We start from the raw sequence: 25529 nt of genomic DNA on the forward strand, positions 1-25529 counted from the left end.
GACTGAGTGTCCAGCGCTCAGGAACATTCCCAGCTGCACTATGGGCGCTGGGGTGCGGCCCTGCCCTCGGTAGGTGACAGTCGCCTAGGAGGTTGAAATGGCTCTTATCACCTGCTGGGTGCTAAGCCCAGCTCTCTGCCTCCTCCAAGTCTGCAGCCTCAGCGTCTCACACCCATGTCAGGCAGAGGACTTTGGGGCCGAGGTGCCCGGTTAGAGGGTTAGGTCCAGGAACAGAGCAGGGTGGTGTCTGGAAAGAGCACTTTCTGCAGGGGGCTGGGAGGAGGCCGGAATCTGCTCCAGTCCGCTCTGCCTTGGGCAAGTTACTCTACTCTTTTTTTTTTTTTTTTTTTTTTTTTGAGGTGGAGTCTCACTCTGTCGCCCAGGCTGGAGTGCAGTGACCAGATCTTGGCTCACTGCAAGCTCCGCCTCCCGGGTTTATGCCATTCTCCTGCCCCAGCCCCCCGAGTAGCTGGGACTACAGGTGCCTGCCACCTTGCCCGGCTAGTTTTTTTGTATTTTTTAGTAGAGACGGGGTTTCACCGTGTTAGCCAGGATGGTCTCGATCTCCTGACCTCGTGATCCGCCCATCTCGGCCTCCCAAAGTGCTGGGATTACAGGCGTGAGCCACTGCCCCTGGCCTTACTCTACTCTTCTGTGCAGCACTGAGGCCGCCATAGCCAGCTCCTCTCTCGGGCTGTGGCTACCGAAGCAGCAGCTGAGGCCCCTCTGGCCTCTGACGAGTTGGAAACCTAGAGGTACCTGGCGATGTGGATGGTGGACCTGGCCCAGACTCTGTTCCTCCTGGCCTGTGGGCTTCAGGGGCATTCTGTGGTTAGATAACCATTCTGGCCTCAGTTCCCCATCTAAGAATCATGAGTCCCATTAGAGCTGTCTCCAAGTCTGCTTCCCCAGGGGTCCTGCTAGCCCTAGCATTACCCGGCTGGAAGGGTGGCTGTCTTGTGTATATTTGGAATATACATCTGTCTTGGTGTATTTTTATTACTCCATGTTTATTGTTGTCTGTCTCATGAGGACAGGGACTTGTCCCACTCATGGCAGGTCCCCGGGGCCTTTCCTGCCCAGGCCCCACCCGTGAGCACTTGCTGACTGAGCGACTTTGCTCTTGCCTGCAGCCGGGCCATTCTGCAGGAGGTGCTGGACGCAGACCTGAGCAACGAGGCCTTCCCGTTCTCCACCCACAAGCTGCTGAGAGCCGCGGGCACCTGGTAGGTTCCAGCTGGCCACGTCCTCTGGGTCATAGGTGGCAGCATGGTGTGAGGGGCATCCTGGGGGATCTGGGGGCTGGGGACTCTCGGGCAGGTTCCTTTACCTCCCTGGCCTCGGTCCCCAACTGTGAAGGGGGGCAATGGGACCCGGCAGCCCTCCCACAGGCTTTTGGGAGCTTGGAGAGGTCATGGGGATCAAAGTCACAGCGTCTTCCATCCATCCCCAGTGCCTGGTGCGTGCCAGGGACTCAGTCTCAGGGAAGGGGGCCTCGGCCTCACCGCCCTCATCACCACCTATTGTATCCCCTCCTGAAAGGCGCAGGACAGCCCTCCCGAGGCCGAGTGACCCCCTGGAAACAGGAGGACCGAGCTCTGCTGAGCAGTAGCCAGCTCCGGAGGTCTCCATGTGGCAGCCTCCCAGCTGCCATTGTTGGCGTGGGAGGAGGGGCTGCTGGGGTGGGAGCACAGCCAGTCCCCAAAGAGCACACCACACATCCCCCGCCAGCTCGAGAAAGTCTCTATCCTGAGGGCCAGGGCCCACCCCTTCTGAGGTGGTGGTGGTGGTGTCCGGTGCCAGGACTCTATGCGATCCGGCCCCAGGCAGGAGGCTCCCTCAGAGACCAGGATCGGGGCCCAGGTTCTAGTTCTGGGCCAGCACGTCCCTCTTCTGGGCTTCCTTTCCTTGTTGGAAAACAGGCATCTTGGCATCTACTTTGACTTATCGAGGCTAAGATGGGGCGTGGATGGTAAACACAGCAGTGTGTTTGCTGAGGGCCTCCTGTGTGCCAGACACTGTTCCGGGAACATCACAGCACGCTTCCCCATGTAATCCTCGCCGCAGCGCGGAAGGCTCTGTTACGGGATCTCCCAACCTCAGCACGACTGACATGGTGGAACAGATCCTCTCTGCTCTGGGGGCCCTCCTGTGTGACACAGGTGTGTGGCAGCCTCCCTGGCTGCCGCCCGCTAGGTGCCAGTGGCACCCACTGTTGTGACAGCCACAAGTGTGTTCAGACATGGGCAAAGGTCCGCTGGGGGCAGGATCACCCGTTGAGAACCTCGGTACATGACCACCCTGCTTGTTTGCAGGGGTGTAAGCCATGTAGCAGCAGCAGGGACCGGGCCTCCAGAGCCCTCCAGCACTCCTGCTGCAGGAGATGTTGCCCTGCGTGACGAATGTTACCCAGATGGAGCTCAGAGAGGCTGCTCAGGGCCACCCGGCTACAGAAACCCAGAAACCCCCAATATGTGTCAGTGACACGGATGTGGCCTTCAGGAGGGGGTGGGCGGGTGCACGGCCGCATTTGGAGGCAGCTCCCTGTCTCTCCTTCCTGTATGTTCGTCTGGGGTTTGGGTGGGGAAAATGCTAAGGAAGGTTGGGGAGGAGCGAGGTCCTGGCCTGCGGAGGGACTGGAGGTCCTGGGAGACAGATCTGGGTTCCGTTAGCAGATAAACAACGTGGCGATGACTGTCAGGGAGGAGGCAGCCAGAGACCAGGGAGATCCCGGCGGCTCTGCTCTCACCTCCCCTCTCCAGAGGCTGCACAGGGGCAGGAAGCAGGGCTGGCTGTGTCTAGCTTGCTTCCTGCCTCTGGTGCGAAGCTGCCTGCTGGGACCAGAGAGGGTGGGCGCTGAGAGAGAGCAGCACAGCTGGATCCAGGCCACATGGCCTTCAGACGGCCCGACTCCAGCTCCCGCAGGCCAGCCACAGGGTCCACACAGCATCCAGCTTTGTCTGCAGCTGGGCTCTGGTTTGCAGAAGGGGAGGGGAACCATGGGTTCTCCCACCTTGCTGAGGCTTGGCATAGGTGCTGCCTCTGTATGGTTTGGCTACAGGAGGGGGAGACAACCAGGTGGGAACACGTCCCCTCCCATGTGAGGCCCAGCAGCCTCGCCCCCACCCGCACGGCCATTCCAGCAAGCTGCTGGGACTTGTTCTCACACAGGCGGCTCCAGCTGCCTCCCCTCCCCTGGGGCTGGCCCTTTCCTGGCCCTGGCGGCCTCCCCAAGCCTGGACCGTGGCTGCCTGGGTCCACCTCCACCTGTGTGGCCTAGGATCCAGGCCAGGCCAGGTGCTTGCTAAGCTGACACAAAGTTTCTGCTTCCAGGATGACGTCCCCCAGAGGAACAGGCCAGGCCAAACACAGCATTGGGGGTGTAGGGGGTGCAGGGACGGTCACAGGGGCCACTTCTCCCCACAGTCTCCTGCTCATTGGCGTAAAATAACTGGTGTCATACAAACACGTCACGACTGCATAAAATACTGCTCATTGCTCAGTTTCCAACCATCACTGCACATAGGATTCAGCACATGGGCTGAGTGCAGACCTCGCTTCTAGCAAGCCCACTTTGGGCACGATCCTTGCCGCCTCAGAGCGAGGATGCTGGGTCTGTGGGCAGGTCTGGTGAGCTGCTGCACGAAGCTCGTCTGGCTGGGACATGGTGGTCAGTGGCATCTCAGAGGACTGTTGGGGACATTCATAGCCTGCCAGCGAGTTAGCGAAAACCCCTCTAATCCCATCCCCAGAGAAACCAGGGTTGACAGTGGAGTGCGTTGCCTGCTATCTTCTTCCCGTCATCTGTGACTGTCTGTGGATTTTAAAACGTAATCAGGGCATCCCTTGCAGTCTGTATACACTGCTTTATTCTCCCGAATGTCGTGACTGTTTTCCTGTTCCTTTGAACGTTCTCCGAGAACCACTTGGAACCCTCAGCTGCATCTCCAGTGCCCTGGGCATGGATTTCACACGGGACCCACCTCTTTGCTTTGGAAGTGGCCCCAGGAGGAACTTCCCTTGAACACCATCCTCCCAATAGACCCTGACTATTGGTCTGAGAGAGGGTAGAGCTGGACCCACCGGGCTGGAGGTGTCTGCGGTTCATGGTCCCAGCCTTCTGAGTCACTCTGTGGGGCGTTGTTCTCTGTCCGTCGGTATTCTGCGCCCCTCGCTTGCCCGGTGCTACCCTAGGTCTCAGGCAGAGTGGGAGAGAAGCATGATGCTTTCTAGGCCGGGGTCCCTGCCTGTGGGATGGGTGGGAGGGGAAACACAGGGGAGGCGGGACATGAGCATCAGCTGGCGTGCGCGATCCTGGGGACACAGGAAACAGGCGGTGGGGAGGTGCTGCACGCGTAAGGAGGCTCAGCTGCCGGGAAACACGCCATGCGCCGGCCATGGCGGTTATCCGTGGCGTACCTCCCAGCACCGTCAGCTCACGTTGGACCACTTGGGACTCTCAGTCAAGCACTAGTGTTTTACTAAACGTAAGGATCCGTTCCCAGTGCTGTGCTTCTCGCCCTTTCCCTCACCGGCCCTGGAGGGGCTCTGGAGTGAACTCTGGACATGCTACCTGGGAGCCTGCTGGGTGCTGGACTGGGGTTCCAGGATGGAAGATGTGGCCCCTGCCCTTGATGGCCGAGTGAGGTTGGGGCCCGGGAAGGGACCTGCAGCCACAGCCCATCCTGTACTGGAGAGAGGTCCTGGGCAGGGTGAGTGGTGACCACAGGCCAAGGGGTTCTCATGGAACCGAGAGTCCCACAAAGATGGCCACAGAGAACTGAGTGTTGGCAAGAAACAGACAGGGTGGGGCAAGGCCCCGAGTGTCTTGCCTCTGGGCTGAGAACAAAGTGTGGCCCGTGTTGGGGAGCTCTGCCCTGGGACTGACCCCAGGGCCTGTGGACGAGCTGGCTGGGAGCCCATATCAGCTGCCCCTGCTCCACCTGCTACCCACTAGCATTCTCCCCGTCTCTGCAGGCCCCATCCCAACACTTCCCGGCCCCCATGGCAGGACCAGGGCAGCAGACGCCCCGGGTGCTGAGGGCAGGCTTTCATCCCCCAACAGCCCTAGCCAGGAGCTCGTTCCTGCTGACAGCCAGTGCCCCAGGGCCACACTCCTTAGGGAGACGGACGGCCTTAGCGCACACAGATTTACTGTCACCTGGGCTGAGTGACTGGTTCTGTGGGGTCACTCCCATGCTCATGTTCTTGGAGTCCACGGGGTCTGTCGGGGACAGGCTGGGGGTGAGCTGGGGCTCACCATCTTCACCTAGAGACCTTGATGCCCAGCACTGAGCACAGCCCCACTGGCTTCTCATCCTCCTCCCTCCTTGTCCTCCCGGCAGCTCTCTGGAGTGGCCACTATGGGCCTGGCGGCCAGGTCTGTGTGTGTCTGGAGGACGACTGCGGCCCTCAGGGGTTCGAAGTTGCTAGGTGGCCAGTAGGTCCAGCTCCCATGAGATGGGGCCAGGGACTCGAGGAGTGGGCACCGCCAAGGGTGTGGAGGACAGAGCTGCCAGGGATCCTGCCCTCAGTGACTTCTGCCTTCTCTTGAGGGCCCCGGGGAGGTGTGGGCCAGGAGAGCAGAGGTTTTGGGTCCTTAGTGTCAATGTTACAGTTTTTGCTGACCTGGGGGCTGTCCCTCAAAGTGGCCAGGGCCATGCACTCCCAGGTGGCCCCAGCCTGGGACACAGTGCCCTCCCCATTTCCTGGCCAGCAAGACAGATGGGGATACAGCCACTGGCCACAGCCAACTCCCCCTGTAGGGGGCCCTCACAGGTAGGTGAGAGATGGGAGTTGAGTCAGCCACAGACCCTGGGGGTGGTTTGAAACCAAAGCGTCCATGTTACCCAAGGCTCCGTGGAGCTCAGGCCAGAAGCTTGGCTTCCCATCCTGCCCCATCCTTCTGCGGGACGCCTCTCTGGGCCTCAGTGTCCCCACCTGTAGCACAAAGTCTAGCACAATGTCTGAAATTCTTTCCGGGCCATTCCATAAGTCTGTCCAGACACTCTGGATTCTCTGAATCCAGGGAGAATTTCATATTCTCCTAAATAATATCTTGTGCTGGCTTCAAAATGTGTTGATGACATATCCCTCAACGTGAAGAAACGCTGGGCTGGAGCGTGGACCTGAGCCAAGTATTTATAGGCGATCAGTTGAGCTCCAGCCAACCAGATGCAGGAGAGGAATGTGTGTGCCTGCACCGTCAGCGGAACCTCTGGGTTGAAGGCAGATGCAAGGGCCGATGAGGACAAGGGCCAGAGCTGCAGAGCCAGGACCCGAGTACAAGAGCGGGTGCCTGCCACTGCCCAAAGACCCTCCTCACCACCAGACGAATTGGGCGCAATTCCCAGCTGAGCACTGCTGCTTTCTGCCCTGATTCTTCTCTGAGAGGCTGGGATCTGACCCAGGCCGCCACGATCCCTGGACTGCTAGAGGAAGAAGCAGGGTGGGGAGAGTTATTGTCCTCTCAGCAGCCAGCAGACCAGCTGTCCTTGCTCCCCAAATATCTGCCTCGAGGCCAGCAAGATTCCCCGTGGGTCGGTGCTCTCCCGGCGTGTCTCCTGGAGCTCCGCTTGGCCAGACGCGGTGTTCCCAGAGCCCCTGCTGAGGACAGGCCCCGCTGCGAAGCAGCACGCTGGGCTGGGAGCACTCCGTGGGGCACGGCGATAAAGTGATTTTCTCTGAAAATTAATTTCAGCTCGAAAGGAAATTGAATCTCTTTTCCTGACAGCGAGAAGTCCTAGTTGTGGCACTATTAGGATTTGATTAGTTCAGGATGGAGCAGTCCTGCACCCACACACATTAGATAACCATGACATGCCAGTCGGAGACCAACCGGGTTCCGGCCACTGCCTAAACACTCACTTTACAGAACCTGTGCAGATTTGCTGAGGCCTGAGAGATACCCAATGTCATGGGCAGGCTCCCTGATGCAGCACAGAGAGACTGGTGGCCGCAGGCTGGGGAGCCATGTTTCCTGTCACGGGTTAAGCTGCTGCCTTGACAGTGTGAAGTGCCTGAGCCCCAAGGGGAGGTTGGAGCAAGGGTGTTTGTGGAGTGGGTGGTGGGAAGCTTCGACCTGCCCCAGGTTTGCTGCTTTTGTCTGGGGCAACTGACCTCATGCAGAATTGGGTGCAGAGGGCCCTGAGCTGGGGGCCTCGGAGGCTTCAGGGGCAATCGGTTCCAGGTTCTCATCTTGCCCTTGTAAGGAAAGAAAAAGTGTGATCCCTCCCCTCAGCCATCATCAGGGGCATGGGAGACAGCCCTGTAACAAAAGACAGGTTCACAAGAGAAAAGCACACCAGATATATTTAATCAAAGCTTTATGTGACACGGGAGCCATCAGAAAGGGGGACCCAGAGGCCCAGGGAAGACGGTTCTGGTGCTCAGGGTCGGTGAAGAACGGGCATGTGGACAGGTGTCGGATGGCAGGGGATGCCTGTGGGGATGGACTGCGGGGAGGCCAGCGAGTCAGCCGTGCAGATCCCCCTTGGTCTCTCCGTGCAATGCTCCTCACTCCCAGGCATGGGGCAGGATCCCTGGAGCTAGGGTCTGATGACCCACAGTCAGACAAGGTGGGCGGAGAACATCTTTAGGGCCAGTTGCTCCCCAGAAAGGTGGGGAAGGCTTGTGTTGTATTTCTAGGTCCCGTGGCTGGCTTTGGGGAGAGGGCCTCTACTGTCCATGACCCACCTGGGGAAAGAGGAATTGTGGCTTTTGTGACTTGCTGTGGAAGAGAAAGAGGGCGGGAGACAGGAGGGGAGGAGGAGGTCGGAGAGAGACTTGGGCTGCACCGGAGGCCTTCTGGTCTCCTGTAGTCCCGAGTCCTCATGCCAGGTGCCCTGCTTGGGGGATCATGGTCTGAATCCTAGAACCCTTGCCGCAGATGAGCCTCGAGCCTGCTGGCCACTGTGGTGGGGGCTGGCGAGAATGGGTACCAGTGCTGTGTGGCCCAGGGCAGGAGGCCTCCTGACCCTGTCCACTGACCGACACTTGCCACCCAAGTGGCCTGAATGGAATGGGACAGGCAGGGCGGGTTCCTCTCACCCTTGGGGACCAATGACATCCCACAGAACTCCCTGCAGGGCCTGGAAGTGTCTGATCTCCAGAACCTTCCAAAAAGAGAGGGTCTTCAGGCCAATTTGGGGGGAGAGAGCCATGGTCATAGTAATGATGTTTGTGTAAGTGTGGGGGACTCGATGGGCCTCAGCCCCGCCCCAAGTGATCTCTTTCCACAGAGGGATCCTCTCTCATCACAACCTACAGTCCAGGAGTCTGAGCCCTAGCAAACGACACCAGTGGCAGGTGGCTCTGCAGGTTTCAGGAAGCATTCCCCTCCTGTCCAGGCTGACTGGCTGGGAACAGTGCCTGGCCACTGGGAAGACTGGCACCAGGCAGTCCTGTGGGTCCTGAGCCCTCGCCCCCAGCCGGGGCCAAGCAGGAAAGGGGCTCAGCTCCCAGCAGGGTCCATGCTGTCACAAAGAACCCCTGCCCCAACCCTTTATTTGCAGAGCTAAATCTGCTCATAACAGACATGTCACTCCAGGTGACTGATTAGTTCCATGGGTGGAGAGGTCCGCTGTGCCCCACCCTTCATGGGTTTGATTCCAAAGCACCTATTCCTAAACAGGAGGCAGAGTTCGCCTCACCTTGGTCTTCCTCCCTCCCAGCTCAACCCCCACCTGGCCAGGTATCTGCTCTGGTCTGACCCTCAAACTGCACCCAGGTGAGATCAGGGGCCCAGGCTTGAAGGTGCACCCCGACAGATTCTTTCAACAAGAATCGTGCGTCATAAACTCTGTCTGGATCTGAGAACATTGTCAGTTCACCTCACTCCTCTCACCCCTGGAGGATGTGGGTTTCCAGGCTGACAGTCCTGGGGGATGTGGGTTTCCAGGCTGACAGTTATGTTGGAAGCTCTGTGCTTCAAAGATACTGTTCTACAGTAGATTAGCATCTACTGGAGCCATGCCAAGGGATGGTTTCAAGGTTTCAGGCCTCTCTCTCTGTCTTATTTATTTGAGATGGAGTCTCACTCTGTTGCCCAGGCTGGAGTGCAGTGGGGCGACCTTGGCTCACTACAGCCTCCGCCTCTCAGGTTCAGCCAGTTCTCCTGCCTCAGCCTCCCAAGTAGCTGGGACTACAGGTGCCCGTCACCACACCCAACTAATTTTTGTATTTTTAGTAGAGATGGGATTTTGCCGTGTTGGCCAGGCTGATCTCAAACTCCTGGCCTCAAGTGATCCGCCCAACTAGGCCTCCCAAAGTACTGGGATTGCAGGCGTGAGCCACCACGCCCAGCCTCTCTCTGCCTCTTTCTCTCTCTCTTTCTCTTTCATTTCTCCCTCCTTCTCCTCCCCACCTACCCCCTCTGCACCCTGCCCACTCTGATGCCTGTGCATGCCCCAGTGTTTTCCATGCAGGGATTCACTGGTGTTTTTCCCATTTGGTACCTACTGTGCTTTCTGCAATCTGACAGTTCATGACCGACCATCTTCACTTCTGGAGCATTCTCTACTGTTATCTTTTTAAGTACCGCCTTTCCCCCGCTCCCCACCCGCCTGGTCTCTCTGGTATCTCCTTGACCTTCTGTTGGACACAGGATGCAGCTTCCTATCTGGCCTGCGGCCATTCCCTCACATACCCCAAATTCCCATCTCTGTGTCTGCACCCCCTGCCTCCCCTGGCTCCTCTGTTCCTGTGGCCCAGGATGTCGAGAAAGTGCCGGTCACTTAGTTCCTAGCCTCAGTTTCCCATGAAGAAAAGGAGTTGGTTTGTTGGCTGGTTTGTTAGTTTAAGTGTACAGTTCGGTAGTGTTAAGTATGTTCATATTGTTGGGAAACAAACCTCTAGAATGTCTTCATTTTGTGAAACTGAAGCTCTGTCCCCATTGAGGCAACTCCCTTTCCCCCTCCCCAGCCCCGGTGCCCTCCATTCTGCTCTCGCTGTCTATGAATTTGGTGACTCCAGGGACCTCATATGAGTGGAATCAGACAGGATTTGTCCTTCTGTGACTGGCTCCCTTCACTTAGCATGATGTGTTTATAATGTGTTCATCTGCATTGCGTTATGCATCCAAATTTCCTTCCTTTTTAAGGCTGAATAACATTCCTTCGTGCGGATAGAACACATTTTGTCTGTTCATCATCTGTTTTTGGTGTTTTTGTTTTTGTTCTTTGAGACAGGGTCTTACTCCGTCACCCAGGCTGGAGTGTAGCGGTGCGATCTCAGCTCACTGCCTCAACCTCCTGGGCTCAAGTGATCCTCCCCCCTTCAGCCTCCCAAGTAGCTGGGACTACAGGCACACGCCATCACACCCAGCTAACTCTAAAATTTTTTGTAGAGACAGGGCTTCCCTGTGTTGCCCAGGCTGGTCTCAGACTCCTGGGCTCAAGCAGTCCTCCTGCCTTGGCCTCCCCAAGTACCGGGATTACAGGTGTGAGCCACCATGCCCCACTTGTTCATCCTCTGTTGATGGACACTTGGGTTGCGTCTACCTCTTGGCTATTGATGGACACTTGGGTTGCGTCTACCTCTTGGCTATCGATGGACACTTGGGTTGCGTCTACCTCTTGGCTATTGATGGACACTTGGGTTGCGTCTACCTCTTGGCTATTGATGGACACTTGGGTTGCGTCTACCTCTTGGCTATTGTGAATAACCCTGTGAACATGAGTATGCAAATACCTCTTCGAATCCCTCCTTTCAATTCCTTTGGGTGTATACGCAGAAGTGGGATTGCTGGATCACATGGAAGTTGTATTTTTAATGTTTTAAAACCCTGTTTTCCGCAGTGCTTGCACCATTTTCCATTTTCACCAACAGTGCACAAGGGCTCCAGTTTCTCCACATCCTCACCAACACTTGTTACTTCCTTTTTCTTGTTTTTATAATTGTCATCCTCATGGGCACAAAGTGATAACTCACTGTGACTTGGGTTTGCGTGCCTCTGATGCGTAGTGATGTGGAGCATCTTTTCCTGGGCCTGCTGGCCATTTGCATTTGTATTTGGGAATTGTTGATTCAAGTCCTTTGCCCATTTTTTTTTTTTTAGATGGAGTCTCGCTCTGTTGCCCCAGCTGGAGTGCAGTGGCACAAGCTCGGCTCACTGCAGCCTCCACCTCTTGGATTCAAGTGATTCTCCCGCCTCAGCCTCCCGAGTAGCTGGGACTACAGGCACACTCCACCATGCTCAACTAATTTTAAAAAAAAATTTTTTTTTTTTTTGAGATCCGTAGTCCAGGCTGGAGTGCAGTGGCGTGATCTCAGCTCACTGCAAGCTCCGCCTCCCGGGTTCATGCCATTCTCCTGCCTCAGCCTCCTGAGTAGCTGGGACTACAGGCACCCGCCACCTCGCCCAGCTAGATTTTTGTATTTTTTTTTTTTAGTAGAGATGGGGTTTCACCGTGTTAGCCAGGATGGTCTCGATCTCCTGACCTCGTGATCTGCCCGTCTCGGCCTCCCAAAGTGCTGGGATTACAGGCTTGAGCCACTGCACCCAGCCAAAAAAAAAATATTTTTAATGGAAACAAGGTTTCACTATGTTGGCCAGGATGGTCTCGAACTCCTGACCTCAGATGGTCCTCCCACCTTGGTCTCCCAAAGTGCAGGGATTACAGGCATGAGCCACCACACCCGGCCCCTTTGCCCATTTTTAATGGTGGTATTTGACTTTTTATTAAGTTGTAGGAGTTCTTTATTCTGTCTGGGTAGAAGGCCCTTATCCTATATAAGACTTGCAAATGTTCTCTCTCATCCCGTGGGTTGCCTTTTCACTCTCTATTAGTGTTCTCTGATGCACGAAAGTGCTTGTGATGAATGTCCTTCCATCTGACTTTTGCTTTTGTGACCTGTGCTTTCAGTGTCCTCTCCAGGAAACCCTTGCCATTTTCAACTCCCCATGCTTTCTTCCAGAGGCTGTACAGCTACAGATCTTACCCTTATGTCTTTGTTCCATGTCTAGTTAATTTTTGGACGTGATGTAAGGTAAGCAACCAGCTTCACGCTTCTGCACATGGCTGTCGGATCCTCCCAGCACCCCTTGTTGGAGACTCTTTCCCTGTGAGTGGCTTCAAGCGCCCTTGTCGAAATCGTGTGAACACGTACGTGACGGTTCATTTGACTTCGCTTCCTGCAACTTTGCTGACTGTTTAATATTTTCAGCAGGATTTTTTGCGTGGAATTTTCGGGATGTGGAAAGGTTTTAAACAAAACCTGACATAAGGCCCTTCCGGCTGAACTTCCACAATTCTGTGACTCCATCCACGGCCAGGAGTTCCATCTTGCAATTTGGGGCTTTCAGAGCCCACCTGAGCCAAAGTGGCCAAGGGCCACCTGCTGGGACCATGTGCTTGGTGCACACATGCCATCCCTGGTTGATGGGTCAGACGAGGGCACTGAGGCCGAGTGGGCCGACCCCCATGGGCGCTGGGAGATGCTGTGCCCACCCAAGCCCAGCTGACTGGGAGCCCATGTTCCGGATGTCCTCACTTGGCCTGTCCCTTTCCTTGTGGGTCACCACTTCAAAGAACTGGGGACCAATCCCACTCCACTGTTTTGGTGGAGAAAAATGCAAGATGCCTCAACAACCAGTGATTCTGTGATGTTAGAGAGGCCCCTAGATTTCTCCAGACTCCCTCACTTTGTCGGGAAGCAGGTGTGGTCCCCGTTTTCCTCCTTCATTCAAGGACTGTTTCTTGGGCCAGGCTGTGCACGGGGTATGATGGAGACCCGGACCCAGCTGACTCCATCCTTGCTGAGCTGCTGGAGCCAGGAAGGATGGGACCGCTCCCTCCCTTCCACCCGTGAACGCCAACCCTCTCACTGAGCTGGGTGACGGGTCTTTGTCTGAACAGGGATCCACAATTGGAGGGCCGTGGATAGGTGCACTTTAAAAATTATTTTTCCTGTTTCAAAATGTGACTGGCTTTGAGCCCTGAGATCCTCCATAGGCTGTCTAAAATTAGAACCCCGTTGACAAGGCAATCTTTGTCAGGGACCTACGGCTTGCACCAGGGAAGCAGGGGAATGTCAACAGTACATTTTCTGTGTCAATTTGGAGTTTTGTAGGAGGCCTGGGCAAATGGCAACCTAGAGCAATTTGCGCTATTTCCAAAGCTTTTAGAATCGAGCCCCTCGGAGGCCATGTGATTCAAGTGTCAGGTTTATAAGGAGCTGCCCCCTGTGGTTGGGAGAGCAGCCTCTGCCCTCCCTCCCACAGATGTATCCCAGCGGGAGCTGTACGGGGAGGGCCTTTCCGCTCAGAACAGCGGTGGAATCAGCTCCTCCACTGTCTGGGATCCTGCAATCAGCCTAGCTCTCCCCATTCCTTTGTGAGCTCTGTGGTCCCAGGGCTGAGCACTCAGGCCTTCCCATGGGAGTCAGTGGGTTCAAGGGTTTGCTCGAAGGTGAGGACGCAGACGCTAGTTACTGGGTGTGAACGTGCCATGCACCCGAACCAAGTGTGTGAGGAAAATCCCGTCTCCTGTGCAAGGAGCCCCACATGCTGCTTGTGGCCTCCACAGAGCCAAGTGCTAGCCTGATGTGCAGATGTGCAGGACACACCCTCCCAAAGACACCAGCTGTCCTTAGCAGAGCTGGGTGTGCCTAGGCCCGGCTCGGTGCCTCTGGGAGCCTCTGTGTCTGCCTCAGTCCATGGACATGATTGACAGTGTTCCCACCGTTGCATGGGCCACGGAGGGACGAGATGAAGCTTAGCTCACGAGCACATAATAGGCACTGTCACTTCTGCAGGGCTTGGGGTCACCATGTCTTTCACAGTCAGGTATCCACAGCCCCACAGGCCTTTCTCTCCTGCCTCCCACCATGTCCGCTGCCCAGCACCTGGCCTTTGCACCCTCACCTGGAAGGTCCATCTGCGATGGCAGTCTCGTGCTCTGCCTGCCAGCCTGCTCTGGCATCCCAGGCAGGGGCCTTGCTTTTAGGCCTCTTCCCCACCCAGAACATGGCTGTGCTCACGGCCGAGCTGAGTCCTGAAAGGCAGAGGCTATGGCTGTCTTCAGAGCCCTGTGCTGGGCTGAGTCTGACCAGAATGGTGGCTGATGGGCTCCTCGGACAACGGGCTTGGCACCTGGCCGTCCCCTTCCCCGATGCCTCTGTCCCCACCGAGCGCAGCCAGGGTGGTGTCCCTTGAGCTGGGCTGCTGCCTCCCCCTGTTCCTCGCAGATGTGTCTCAGAGCTTCTGAAACAGATAAAACTGGGCTCCCAACCCCGTCGTACAGAAAAGGAAGGGAGAGAAGCTTGCCCCAGGTCACTGCTATGGACTAAATGGTGACCCCCAAAACATATGTCTACATCCTAACTCGCCAGAACCTGCCTTATAACTCGCCTTATTTGGAAATAGGATCTTTGCAGGTGTAATTAAGGTCAGGATCTCCAGATGACATTATGTAGGGCTAGGGAAGGTCCTAACTCCAGTGACAAGTGTCCTTAGAAGACACACAGAGGGGAGGCTGTAGGGCTGAGGCAGAGATCACAGTGACGCAGCCACAAGCTGAGGGGCACCTGGAGGCGCTCAGAAGGACGCTCCCTGGAGAGTGGAAGGGTGGTCTCCAGAGCCTGCAGAGGGAGCGTGGCTCACCCACATGGTGAATTTGGATTTTGAGCCTCCAGAACTGAGAGGGAGTTTCCTGCTATTGATTTAAGCCACCAGTTGTGGTCATTTGTTATGACAGACAGGAAACCAACCCAGTCCTGGAGAAAATCTGAGGTCTCCAGACAGCAAACCTGCCATCTCCCCTTCCCAAAGGGGACCCCCTACTTCTCCTCAGAGATTTCCGGAGCAGCTGGAGGGAGCAGCTCTTCAAGACCCCATTTCTTGGTGGCAGTCTGGCTGGGACCCAGGGCCAGCTGGTAATCATGGTGACGGTAGGAGCTGTCCACCAGGAAGTGGGCCTGGACCTCGGCCATCTTACATGGCCACATCTAAGCCATGACCTTGTCCCCCAGGTCCGGGCCATACGGCTGTCCTTCGTGGGGGAGCTGGGCTGGGAGCTGCACATTCCAAAGGCGTCCTGTGTGCCTGTGTACCGGGCTGTGATGGCCGCAGGCGCCAAGCACGGCCTCGTCAATGCAGGGTACCGCGCCATCGACTCCCTGAGCACTGAGAAAGGTGAGTGCAGGGTCTGGTCGGCACAGGGCACGGGGCAGAGAGGGAGGGGGGCTGGTGGGGGGTGACGCTTGAGACACCTGGAGGCCGAGAAGCTGTTTACCTTCCCTGTGCTGTCACCCGGTTTCCTTCTTTCCACACCATGATTTCCTCCCCCACGCCCCAGCGCCCAACATCCTCCATTTCCCCAAACCCTCTTGCTGCCCAGGGTCTTCGTGCAGGGCCCCAGGGACCGTGTTGGGATCTGCAACACCTGCACACACCTGGACTCAGAGAGCTGAGGTGCTGCCCAGCACCTGGGGGGCAGGCCCAGGCGGGGTTGGCATTGAGGGCCTTGGTTTCTCAGAACTGTGAAGAATAGAGCAGGGGAGCAGGTGCTGTGGCCTCTGAAAGAAGCCCAGACCCTTGTCCACAGCAAGGATGGAGGCTCAGAGTGGGCTCTGGGCAATTCCCCAGGGTGTCGGTCACCCAGCTTGGGCGTTGGGCAGCTCCCCTGGGTGTTGGGCACCCAGCTTGGGCATTGGGAAGCTCCCCCTTCACGAGCCCCTCCCTGACACCCCCACCTGAGGGTGCAGAGGGCTGCAGTGCTGATGGGCAGTCTGCTTGGGGAGGGGGAGTCACCCCAGGGAACCTTCTGGAGTTGGGGATGCCCCTGCCTCTTGCCCAGGTGACTAAGCAGCTCTGAGAGTGTGGGTAGGGGCTGGAGGGGGTGGATTTAGGCAGCATCCTCATACATCTCCTGAAGGGCTTATCCCCCTTAGGGTGGCACCAACCCGGTGGTTTCCTTTCCCACAGGCTACCGGCACTGGCATGCAGACCTGCGGCCTGACGACAGCCCCCTGGAGGCAGGCCTGGCCTTCACCTGCAAGCTTAAGTCACCGGTGCCCTTCCTGGGGAGGGAGGCCCTGGAGCAGCAGCGGGCCGCAGGCCTCCGCCGACGCCTGGTGTGCTTCACCGTGGAGGAGTGAGTATCCCGCCGTCCCGCACCCACCCGGAAGCAACTGCCGACAGCCAGGGTAGGCAGGCGCTTCTCAGTCCCCCAGTCAAAGCCCCTGGTACCAACACTTCCCATGTGCCAGCCATGCTCTTCCAGAACACACCCAGCAGTCCACTGCAGATAAGGAAAGCAAGGCCAAAGAGAGAGGCCATCTGGCCAGGTCACATGCTGTTAAAGGCAGAAAGGCAGAGAGAATTTGCTCTTTCTTGTTTTTTTGAGACAGAGTCTCACTCTGTTGCCCAGGCTGGAGTGCAGTGGCACGATCTCGGCTCACCGCAACCTCCGCTTCCCAGGTTCGAGTGATTCTCCTGTCTCAGCCTCCCAAGTAGCTGGAATTACAGGCGCCTGCCACCATACGCAGCTAATTTTTGTGTTTTTAGTAGAGATGGGGTTTTACCATGTTGGCCAGGCTGGTCTTGAACTCTCCTGACCTCGTGATCTGCCTGCCTCAGCCTCCCAAAGTGCTGGGATCACAGGCGTGAGGATCCCAAAGTGCTGGGATTCAAACCAGGCCAGTGTAAGGTTGCACACCTGGGGTCCCTCCCAGGCCACACTCTTCGAATGCAGGTCTCAAAAGAGAAAGGTGCAGCCAAGCCCAGGCCACCCTGCTGCGGCGGGTCTAGGCTGAGGGCCTTGGGAGGATGAACCCAGGGAGCCTGGCCTTCCAGTCACTGCGCCATGACCTCCCATCCTGTTCTGGTTCAGTTTCCCCACAGCCCTGTGATGGGGGGAGAGGGACTCTGCTGGGGCCACCATCCTCATTTACAAATGGAGACCACATGGTGCCAAGGAGCAGGGGACTCACGTCCGGTCACACGGCAGAGATGGAAGGAGAGACTCTGCCTCAGGTTGACCTGACCTCCTGCTGTCCCCACGGAGAGTGGCTTTAAGCATGCTGCTGGAGCCCGGTGCTCCCTGAGCTACTGGGAAAGTTTGGATTCCAGGAACCCGAGTCCCGCTTGGGTTGCAGGGCAGTCTGAGAAGATCAAGCCCTGCTCAGAGGCCCTCCCATGGTGCCGGTGGGGGTCCGAAGCACAGGTCTCCGGGCAAGTGGGCAGCTTTGGGCTCTGTGGACGTGGAGCTGACAGCCAGCTGCAAACACGTCCACTTCTCCCAGGTTTCTGGAGCCTTCAAAAGGAGTGTCAGAGTGAGGAGGGGAGGGAGAGGGAGGTTGAGGGAGAGGGAGGGTGAGGGGAGAGGGAGGGTGAGGGAGGGAGAGGGAGGGTGAGGGGAGAGGAGGATGTGAGAGAGGGAGGGAGAGGGAGGGATAGGGAGGGTGAGGGAAGAGGGAGGATGAGGGAGGGAGAGGGAGGATGAGGGAGGGAGAGGGAGGGTGAGGGGAGAGGGAGGATGAGGGAAGAGGGAGGATGAGGGAAGAGGGAGGATGAGGGAGAGGGAGGGTGAGGGGAGAGAGAGGGTGAGGGGAGAGGGAGGATGAGGGAGAGGGAGGGTGAGGGGAGAGAGAGGTGAGGGGGAGAGGAGAGGGTGAGGGGAGAGGGAGGATGAGGGAGAGGGAGGGTGAGGGGAGAGAGAGGGTGAGGGGAGAGGGAGGATGAGGGAAGAGGGAGGATGAGGGAGAGGGAGGGTGAGGGGAGAGGGAGGATGAGGAGAGGGAGGGTGAGGGGAGAGAGAGGGTGAGGGGAGAGAGAGGGTGAGGGGAGAGGGAGGATGAGGGAGAGGAGGGTGAGGGGAGAGGGAGGATGAGGGAGGGAGAGGAGGATGAGGGAGAGGGAGGGTGAGTGGGCCGTGCTGTCTTTGTCCTGTGGCTTCTCCCTGGGTGCCTGTCAGGCTCTCCCTTTCACGTGACAGCCTGTCCAGCTCCTAGGATCAGTCCAGCTCCTGGGATCAGCTCAGCTCCCAGAGAGGGGGCCCCTTGCAGACAGGTCAGCGTCCATGGGTCCTTTCTGCCTGCCTGACCCCGACCTTCTGCAAACCCTCCAGGATGCAACTGCAGCCTGATGTCTGGGTTTAGGAGGGCCTTGGACAGCCCCTGTGACCCAGTGCGCTCTGCTCAGGGGTTTTCTGTCAGGCTACATAATCGCTGCCCTGCGCCGCGGTTCTGGACTGTTGCAGTTCCAGGACAGACGCAGAGAGGATGCTGGCAGTGGAGTCACGGAGAACGGCCCTGCCACTCTACTCTGGGACTCCAGGCAGTTGGAGCCTCAGTGTCCTCACGTGGAGAATGAAAACTAGGGCGAGGCCGGGCGTGGTGGCTCAAGCCTTTAATCCCAGCACTTTGGGAGGCCGAGGCGGGCGGATCACGAGGTCAGGAGATCAAGACCATCCTGGCTAACACAGTGAAACCCCGTCTCTACTAAAAAATACAAAAAATTAGCCGGGCGAGGTGGCGGCACCTGTAGTCCCAGCTACTCAGGAGGCTGAGGCAGGAGAATGGCGGGAACCCGGGAGGCAGAACTTGTAGTGAGCCGAGATCGCGCCACTGCATTCCAGCCTGGGCGACTGAGTGAGACTCTGTCTCAAAAAAAAAAAAAAAAAAAAAAAAAAAAAAAAAAAAAAAAAAACTAGGGTGAAACCAAAGATGTTTACAAAACCTCCTTCCGGCCTCACCCTAATCCCATTGACAGGTGGGACCCAAACAGTGACTCCAGGGTGAGGATGCAGGAGGTCCCCTCAGCCTCACCCCGGCCCTTCCATTCAGGGGCCCCTTTGCACAGCTGCAGCCATGGTAACCCATTGCACATGGAGAAATCTACAGACTGGCAACAAAGTATTCCCAGTTAGCCCTGGGTGCTGGCCTTTCTTTGATTTTATCTTACTTTTTCCTTTGTCTTCCTGCTTTTAATTTTTAAGCTTTTATGGTGAGCATTCATGTATTACATGTAGTAAAGTCCTTTGAATAAAGTATATATTGTACTGTGAAAAAAAATGAACCTGGCCAGGTGCGGTGGCTCACACCTGTAATCCCAGCACTTTGGGAGGCTGAGGCAGGCAGATCACTTGAGGTCAGGAGTTCTAGACCAGCCTGGCCAACATGGTGAAACCCATCTCTACTAAAAATACAAAAATTAGGCAGGCATGGTGGTGGGTGCCTGTAATCCCAACTACTCCAGAGGCTGAGGCAGGAGAATCGTTTGAACCTGGGAGGCGGAGGTTGCAGGGAGTCTAGATTGCACCACTACACCAAAAAAAAACAAAAAACAAAAAAGAAAAAAAAACAGAATTGAAGAGCAGTGGAAGGAAATCGGAAGCAGGGGATCTCCCAAATATACGGGCTCGCTTCTGGAAACAGCAAAGTCTACTCCTAGTTTCGTTGTTTTCCGTTCATCCCTTTTACTTACTCGAAGCCTGAGCCGTGGTGTCCAGGCCAAGTGCTGGGCTGGCTCTGGGGACCAGTGAGGTCCTAGTAGGCCAGCCCTATCTGTGTGGAGCCACGGTTGGATGGGCATCATGCAGCCCCCCCATTCTCCTCCAGGCCACTGTGGACGCGTCCCCACCCTGTGGTTTCTGGGGCCTCAGCTTTCTCTACTGCTTCTTCCAGCAAAGTACCCATGTTTGGCCTGGAGGCCGTCTGGAGGAACGGCCAAGTGGTGGGCCATGTCCGGAGGGCCGACTTTGGGTTCGCCATCGACAAGACCATCGCCTACGGTTACATCCATGACCCCAGTGGTGGGCCGGTGAGTCACCTTCTCTGGCCCTGCTAAGGCAAATGCTGATTCCTCCCCAGCTCCAAACCAGCACCCTACACTGCACCCTGAGTGTGCCGGGCACAGGGAGGAGGATGGGTGGGGTCCAGAGGAGGAGGAGGGAAGAGAAAGGAGGGAGGAGGGAGAGGAGGAAGAAGGAGGGAGGAGGGAAGAGGGGGAGGAAGGAAGGAGAAGGAGGGGGAAGGAAAAAGGGGAGAGAGGAAGAAGGAGGAGGGAGAGGGAGGAGGGGGAAAGGAGAAGGGAGAGGAAGTGGCCTCAGCAGGTGGAGGACTCCCCAGCTGTGCCTGGGCAGAGCCAAAGCTGCTCTCTGTTTTCTTTCTGGAAGAATCTGACTTTGGTGGTTCCAGGCTTTTTTTGGTTAGAAGGAGGTACCAGCCAGCCAGGCTGATACCTTCCGGCTCCTGACACCAAAGACCCAAACCTCAAGCCGCCCATGGCCCACCCTTTGCCTGGGGTGCAAGGGTGGCCCCCAGGGTGACCAACCAGAGACTCAGACTCAGCGACCCATGTTTCTATCCTCCTCTCTTTCCTCACTCCAGACACCCCTGACCCCAGGCAACCCTACACCCACCAGGTGACCCTGGTCCCTGGCTGCAGGAGGCAGGAGCAGGCTGGAAAGAGCAGGCACTGCCCCTAGAAGCAAGTCCCAGGACAGCTCTGGGTGGCCAGGGGTGGTGGGGCAGGGGGTGGGCAGCCTCCCCAGAAGGGGAAGGGGTGGTCTCTACCTCCACCTCCTTTTCCCATCTTTCTGGCGTCTCTGGTGCCGGTGAGGAGGGTCACGTCTCTCCATGGGAGCAGATCTGACATTTGGCCCAAGCCCTAAGTGAGGCCAGGAGGTGCTGGCCTGGCTCCAGAACCTTCCAGCCTGAGTCCCTGCTGGGCACATAGAGGGAATCGGGGAGAGAGGGAGCGCTTGGGAGAAGCCACAAGGAGGGGTAGGCTGGAGACAGAGCAGTCTTAGCAAGAGCTGCAGAACATGCGCAGGCCCAGCTCGAAGGCCCAAGGGGGAGGGGACACTGCCAGGCCTCAGGCAAGGCCATGGTCCTGTGGAGCTGTAGGGAAGTGGCAGCCCATGGGGCTGAGTCCGGCGGTGGAGCTAGGAGGCTCAGGACACACTTGATGCCACCAGGCTTTGGGATCTGCCTTTTACTTGCTTTGTGACCTTGGACAAGGATCCTCTCTTAGAACCTCAGTTTCCTCATTTATAAAATGTGGACACTCACCTACCATGCAGGGCCATCATACAGGCCACTGCCCAGAGTGGGGTCTTAATAAGCGGGGATTGTGATGGTGTGGCTCCCACGGTGGGCAGGGCCTCCTGACACAGCCCTGAGGCCACAACCCTGGGGCCCAGCCAAACTGGAGTTTATGGGTTCCATGCCAGGGTGGGCTGGGGAGGGGAGGCTCCGTTGCCATTTCTTCAAAGAACAGTAATGCTCACCTTTCTCCAGAGTCAGGGATGGGTCCATAACCAACGTGACCAGGGAAGCCGAGGTTCAATGGAATCCAGACGGGCAGCCAGGGAACCAGTCGATGCACCCAGAGCTGCCGGTGCACGTCTCCTGCACCTCCATCAGGGCTGTCCAGAGCATTTGCACCATGGAAATGGGCAAACGCTACAGTCACGCCCGCCCTACTCCAAAGCTGTTGTTCAACATTTTCTAACACCCAAGTGTGGTAGCAGAGGTTTATTCCTAAGATAGGGAAACCTGGTCATTGAAGGGAAAGGCTCCGAGATGGGGAAGGAATTTCTGCTTTGAGTTGTGCCTGCCTGGGGACATCTGAAGTCCACCAGCTCTCTATGCTGCCTTCCTGCAGGGGGCAGCTCAGAACTCTCAGCCCTGCAGGTGCACACATGGCTCAGAAGCGCCACTCCTAAAGCTCCTGTCACAGAAAAAGCTTGATTTGTTTTTTATTTTGTTTCATCCAGTCCTGAGCTGCCGGGAACAAGAAGTCAGGTTCTACTCTGACTGCCAGAGTAGAACCTGAGACTCCCTCCTGTGGCCCTGGCCTTGGGTTTAATTGCTGTAATGGGAGAAGAGCTTCCCTGAGTGGCCCAGCCTGCCCTCCTCATAGCAGCCGTGGCAAAAGTGCCCAGCGTCACCAGCTGCACCAGGCCGGAGGTGACGCCCTCCTCCTGCCCTAAGAGTACCTGCACCTGGGGCTGACTAGTTCCCGAGGGCTTGCTGGGGACGTCGAGCCAGGGTGTGGGATGGGGAGCACGCAGAGGCCAAGCTGTCTAGAAGGCTGTTCTAGCCGCCCCTGCCCAGAGGGATTTGAGCCGGATTGGCCGCCAGCCTCGGCGCTGCTCTGGCCCGGGTCCGGGGAAGCCACCGAGTTTCTGCTGTTTCCCAGACATCTGGAATCGCTAGGGCAGGAGGTATGTTGTCCTGTGGAAGTCGTACTGGCTGTCAGACCTTGGCTTTGCCGGACCCCAGATGCCCATGTCTAACTCGAGATCACATGGACACGAACTCCACCTGCTCTGGGGCGATGCCTGGGTTCGGGAAGGAGGCCCTGGCACAGGGATGAGTTTGCCCACAGGGCAGGCAGCAAGACCAAGACCCCCTCCTCCAGAGAAGCAGGTAGGCGTGAGCCCTGTACCTACCAACAGATAGTGACCCTCATCCCCACCTCTGCTTCTAGGTCTCGCGGGACTTTGTGAAGAGCGGGGACTATGCCCTGGAGAGAATGGGGGTGACCTACGGTGCCCAGGCCCACTGAAGTCTCCCTTCGACCCTGACAACAAGAGGGTGAAGGGAACATACTGAGGGCCCAGACCCCATGCCCCATCCCATGCTGTCCGTCCATTCCCACAGGTCCCAAATGGCCCTGGATCCCAGGACCCTGGACCTGGCCAGAACTTGGACCCTCCCTGTCCTTAGTATAGGCCTAGTCCTGCTAAAACCCCACGTGAAAACAGGGAAGCAAATAGGCTTGTCTTTTACTCCAAGCTTGACCGATCGGTGGTGGGCTTCCCTGGGGCACTTGGCTGAAGAGCATGAGGCTGTGTCTGGGTCAGGAAAGAGCGGTGATCGGCTGGCACTGTCTGCCATCAGTGATCGACTGGCACTGTCTGCCACAGTGCACATGGAGGCCTGGGACCAAGGCCATTCTACAGGATGGTGCCTCTCAGATCTCAGGTCGGCACAGGAGCTGGAAAGCTCTTCTTCCCTTGCTCGACCTCCTGGTTCTTCAGGTGGCAAAGCCTCCTGAGAATCAGCAGCCCAGGAACAGAGGAGCCAAAGCAGGGAGCGGGCGGGGCCTCAGATGGGTGCCCTCCTCACCCACACAGAAGTGCAAGCTCCTTCCTCAGTTTCCCCTTGAGCCCCTTGCTCACCAGCCTCAGGCAGGAGGGGCGTGTTGCTGGGTAAGAGTCTGGTGGAGTCCCCCTTTCTAGGTGACCTTTGTCTTTGCTGTTGATTTGAACGCAATTCCTGCCCATGCCTTCCCCTTTGTCCAGCCCTTGCAGGAGAACCCTGTCTTAGGCTCTGCCCTGCACATTGCCCTGAGATGGGGTAGCTCCGCTGCCTGCTTTCTCTACCCCCCAATAACTGCCTGTGTGTCAGGAGCAGCTCTGCCTCTCCTGCCTGGGAGGGGTGTCCATCTCTGTCCATCCCACGTGCTCAGTCCTCTCCCTCATGCCCCCGAGCCCAGGTTCAGATCAGGCCCGTCGGAGTGGCACTGCGCAGTCTTGCCAGGCGTGCCCTGCAATCTGGGAAGAGCGGGTGGCAGATGCTTGGGGATATCGTGGAGCTGGGGCCCCACAGAGCCACATGCACAGTAAGTGGTGATCTGGGGGCAGCAGTCCTGGCAGGCCCCAGCTGCCTTTGGATGCTCCCAGGCCACATGGCCCACTGTGGACTGAGCTCAACAAAGCTGCAGGCAGATGTTTGGGTAACAGATGGCTGTGAAAGGCGGGTTTGGCCTCCTGAGTCTGGGGAAGGGGATTCGGCTGGAGAGTGGGGTGGGGGCCTCTGGCTTTCACACGCTTCAGGCCGAAGGAACACCTGGAGCCTCCCCTCGCTCACAGGCAGGCCTGGCTCCTGGATGAGACAGCTTTGCGGGAGCCAGAGGAGGAGAGGAGGGGAGCCGGCTCCCCAGATGGCCTGGCCTGCTTCCTCCGGGTCTGCGGTTTGGCCACAGACCCCTGGATTGGCCCGGTGACCACATTGATCTCACGGCCCGTCCTTGGGGGAAGGCTGAGGATGAGGGGAGGTCAGAGCCCAGGTTCCACTCCAAATTGTTTCCCGTGGGTGCAGCTGGGGAACGCATGCGACGGCACCACCCTGTCCCAAGGAGAGAGAACCCGGCCCCTGACCCTGTCCCAAGGAGACAGAACCCGGCCCCCAACCCTGTCCCAAGGAGAGAGAACCCAGCCTCCCTCCCTGTACCCTGTGTGCTTCCTCCGCCCCCGCAGAGAGAGAACCTGGCCCCTCCGAGAGGGCACTGGGCATTGATGTGAGCACAGGCTCCGTGACTCGCCTCCCGAGCTCACCACTTGCGGGCTCTATCCCTGGGCTGCAAGAGATCTTGGCCCTGCCATGGCTCCCAAGCGCACCACCCAGGGTCCACATCACAAGACCCACCTCCCCGGACCCCGAGCCAGGTCTTCCAGACCGCGACTCTAAACACACCGTTTCACAGCTATTGTTAAATTTTTTTTCTGGAACTATTGATACCATGACGCTCACTGTGGCTGGGTACTGCCTCTCAGGAATTCCGAGGAAACTGTTTTGAAAGTGCCTACACTGGCCAGGTGCGGTGGCACACGCTTGTAATCCCACCACTTTGGGAGGCCAAGGCAGGTGGATCAGCTGAGGTCCGGAGTTTGAGGCCAGCCTGACCAACATGGTGAAACCCAGTCTCTACTAAAAATACAAAATTAGCTGGGCATGGTGGCACATGCCTGTAATCCCAGCTGCTCGGGAGGCCGAGGCAGGAGAATCGTTTGAACCCAGGAGGCGGTGGTTGCGGTGAGCCGAGATCGCGCCACTGCACTCCAGCCTGGGCAAGAGCGAAATTCCGTCTCCAAAAAATAAAAAGAAAGAACGAAGGAAAGTGCCTACATTGTCACCAGCAGAGCTCTATACCGCACTGGGCAGTGAAACAGCCTTTGGCCATGTGAAAAGTGGGGGGTGTGAACGGAACACAGAAGGTTCCATCTCGTATCACAGTGGTATGATCTCGGCTCACTACAACCGCTGCCTCCCAGGTTCAAGGGATTCTCCCACCTCAGCCTCCCAGATGACTAGAATTACTGACGTGTACCACCACAGCCTGGCTAATTTTTGTATTTTTAGTAGAGATGGGGTTTCACCATATTGGCCAGGCTGGTCTTGAGCTACTGACCTCAGGTGATCCGCCCACCTCAGTCTCCCAAAATGCTGGGATTATAGGTGTGAGCCACTGCGCCCAGCTCTAATTTTTGTATTTTTGGTAGAGACAGGGTGTCACTATGTTGCCCAGGCTGGTCTTGAACTCCTGGACTCAAATGATCCTCGAATCTCAGCCTCCCAAAGGGCTAGGATTACAGCACCCGACCTTGTATCATTTCGATTAATTTAAAATTAATCAAAAGTAGCCACATGAGACTAGCGACCACCAGACAGCACAGCCCTGGAGCACTCTGGGACCCACTCAGGCAGGCACCCCTATGCTGGCTAGAGCCTGGGGTCCAGGGCCACCGCATCTCTCAACACCGATGGGCGTGAGCATTCCTCACCCCAGGGCTCTG

At 57.2% G+C, this 25529-nt stretch overlaps 1 protein-coding gene across 7 annotated transcripts in view; it reads left to right on the plus strand.

Annotated features, from left to right (window-relative positions):
* The window catches only part of SARDH (sarcosine dehydrogenase), a 77237-nt gene extending 52651 nt beyond the window's left edge, over positions 1-24586 (plus strand). For 5 of the 7 annotated variants that reach the window (XM_033238646.1, XM_033238645.1, XM_033238641.1 and 2 more), the window contains 5 exons: positions 1134-1226; positions 14971-15133; positions 15926-16094; positions 19627-19762; positions 22439-24583. In XM_033238646.1, coding sequence (XP_033094537.1) covers positions 1134-1226; positions 14971-15061 — 184 coding nt within the window. In that variant the 3' untranslated portion in view covers positions 15062-15133; positions 15926-16094; positions 19627-19762; positions 22439-24583. Of the gene's footprint in view, positions 1-1133; positions 1227-14970; positions 15134-15925; positions 16095-19560; positions 19763-22438 lie in introns of those variants that run through there. The other 2 variants (XM_033238642.1, XM_033238648.1) reach the window with 2 other exon arrangements.
* The last annotated feature ends 943 nt before the right edge of the window (positions 24587-25529 follow it).

Source organism: Trachypithecus francoisi, unplaced genomic scaffold, assembly GCF_009764315.1.
Source record: "Trachypithecus francoisi isolate TF-2019V2 unplaced genomic scaffold, Tfra_2.0 Lachesis_group16, whole genome shotgun sequence".
Taxonomy (NCBI): Eukaryota; Metazoa; Chordata; class Mammalia; order Primates; family Cercopithecidae; genus Trachypithecus; species Trachypithecus francoisi.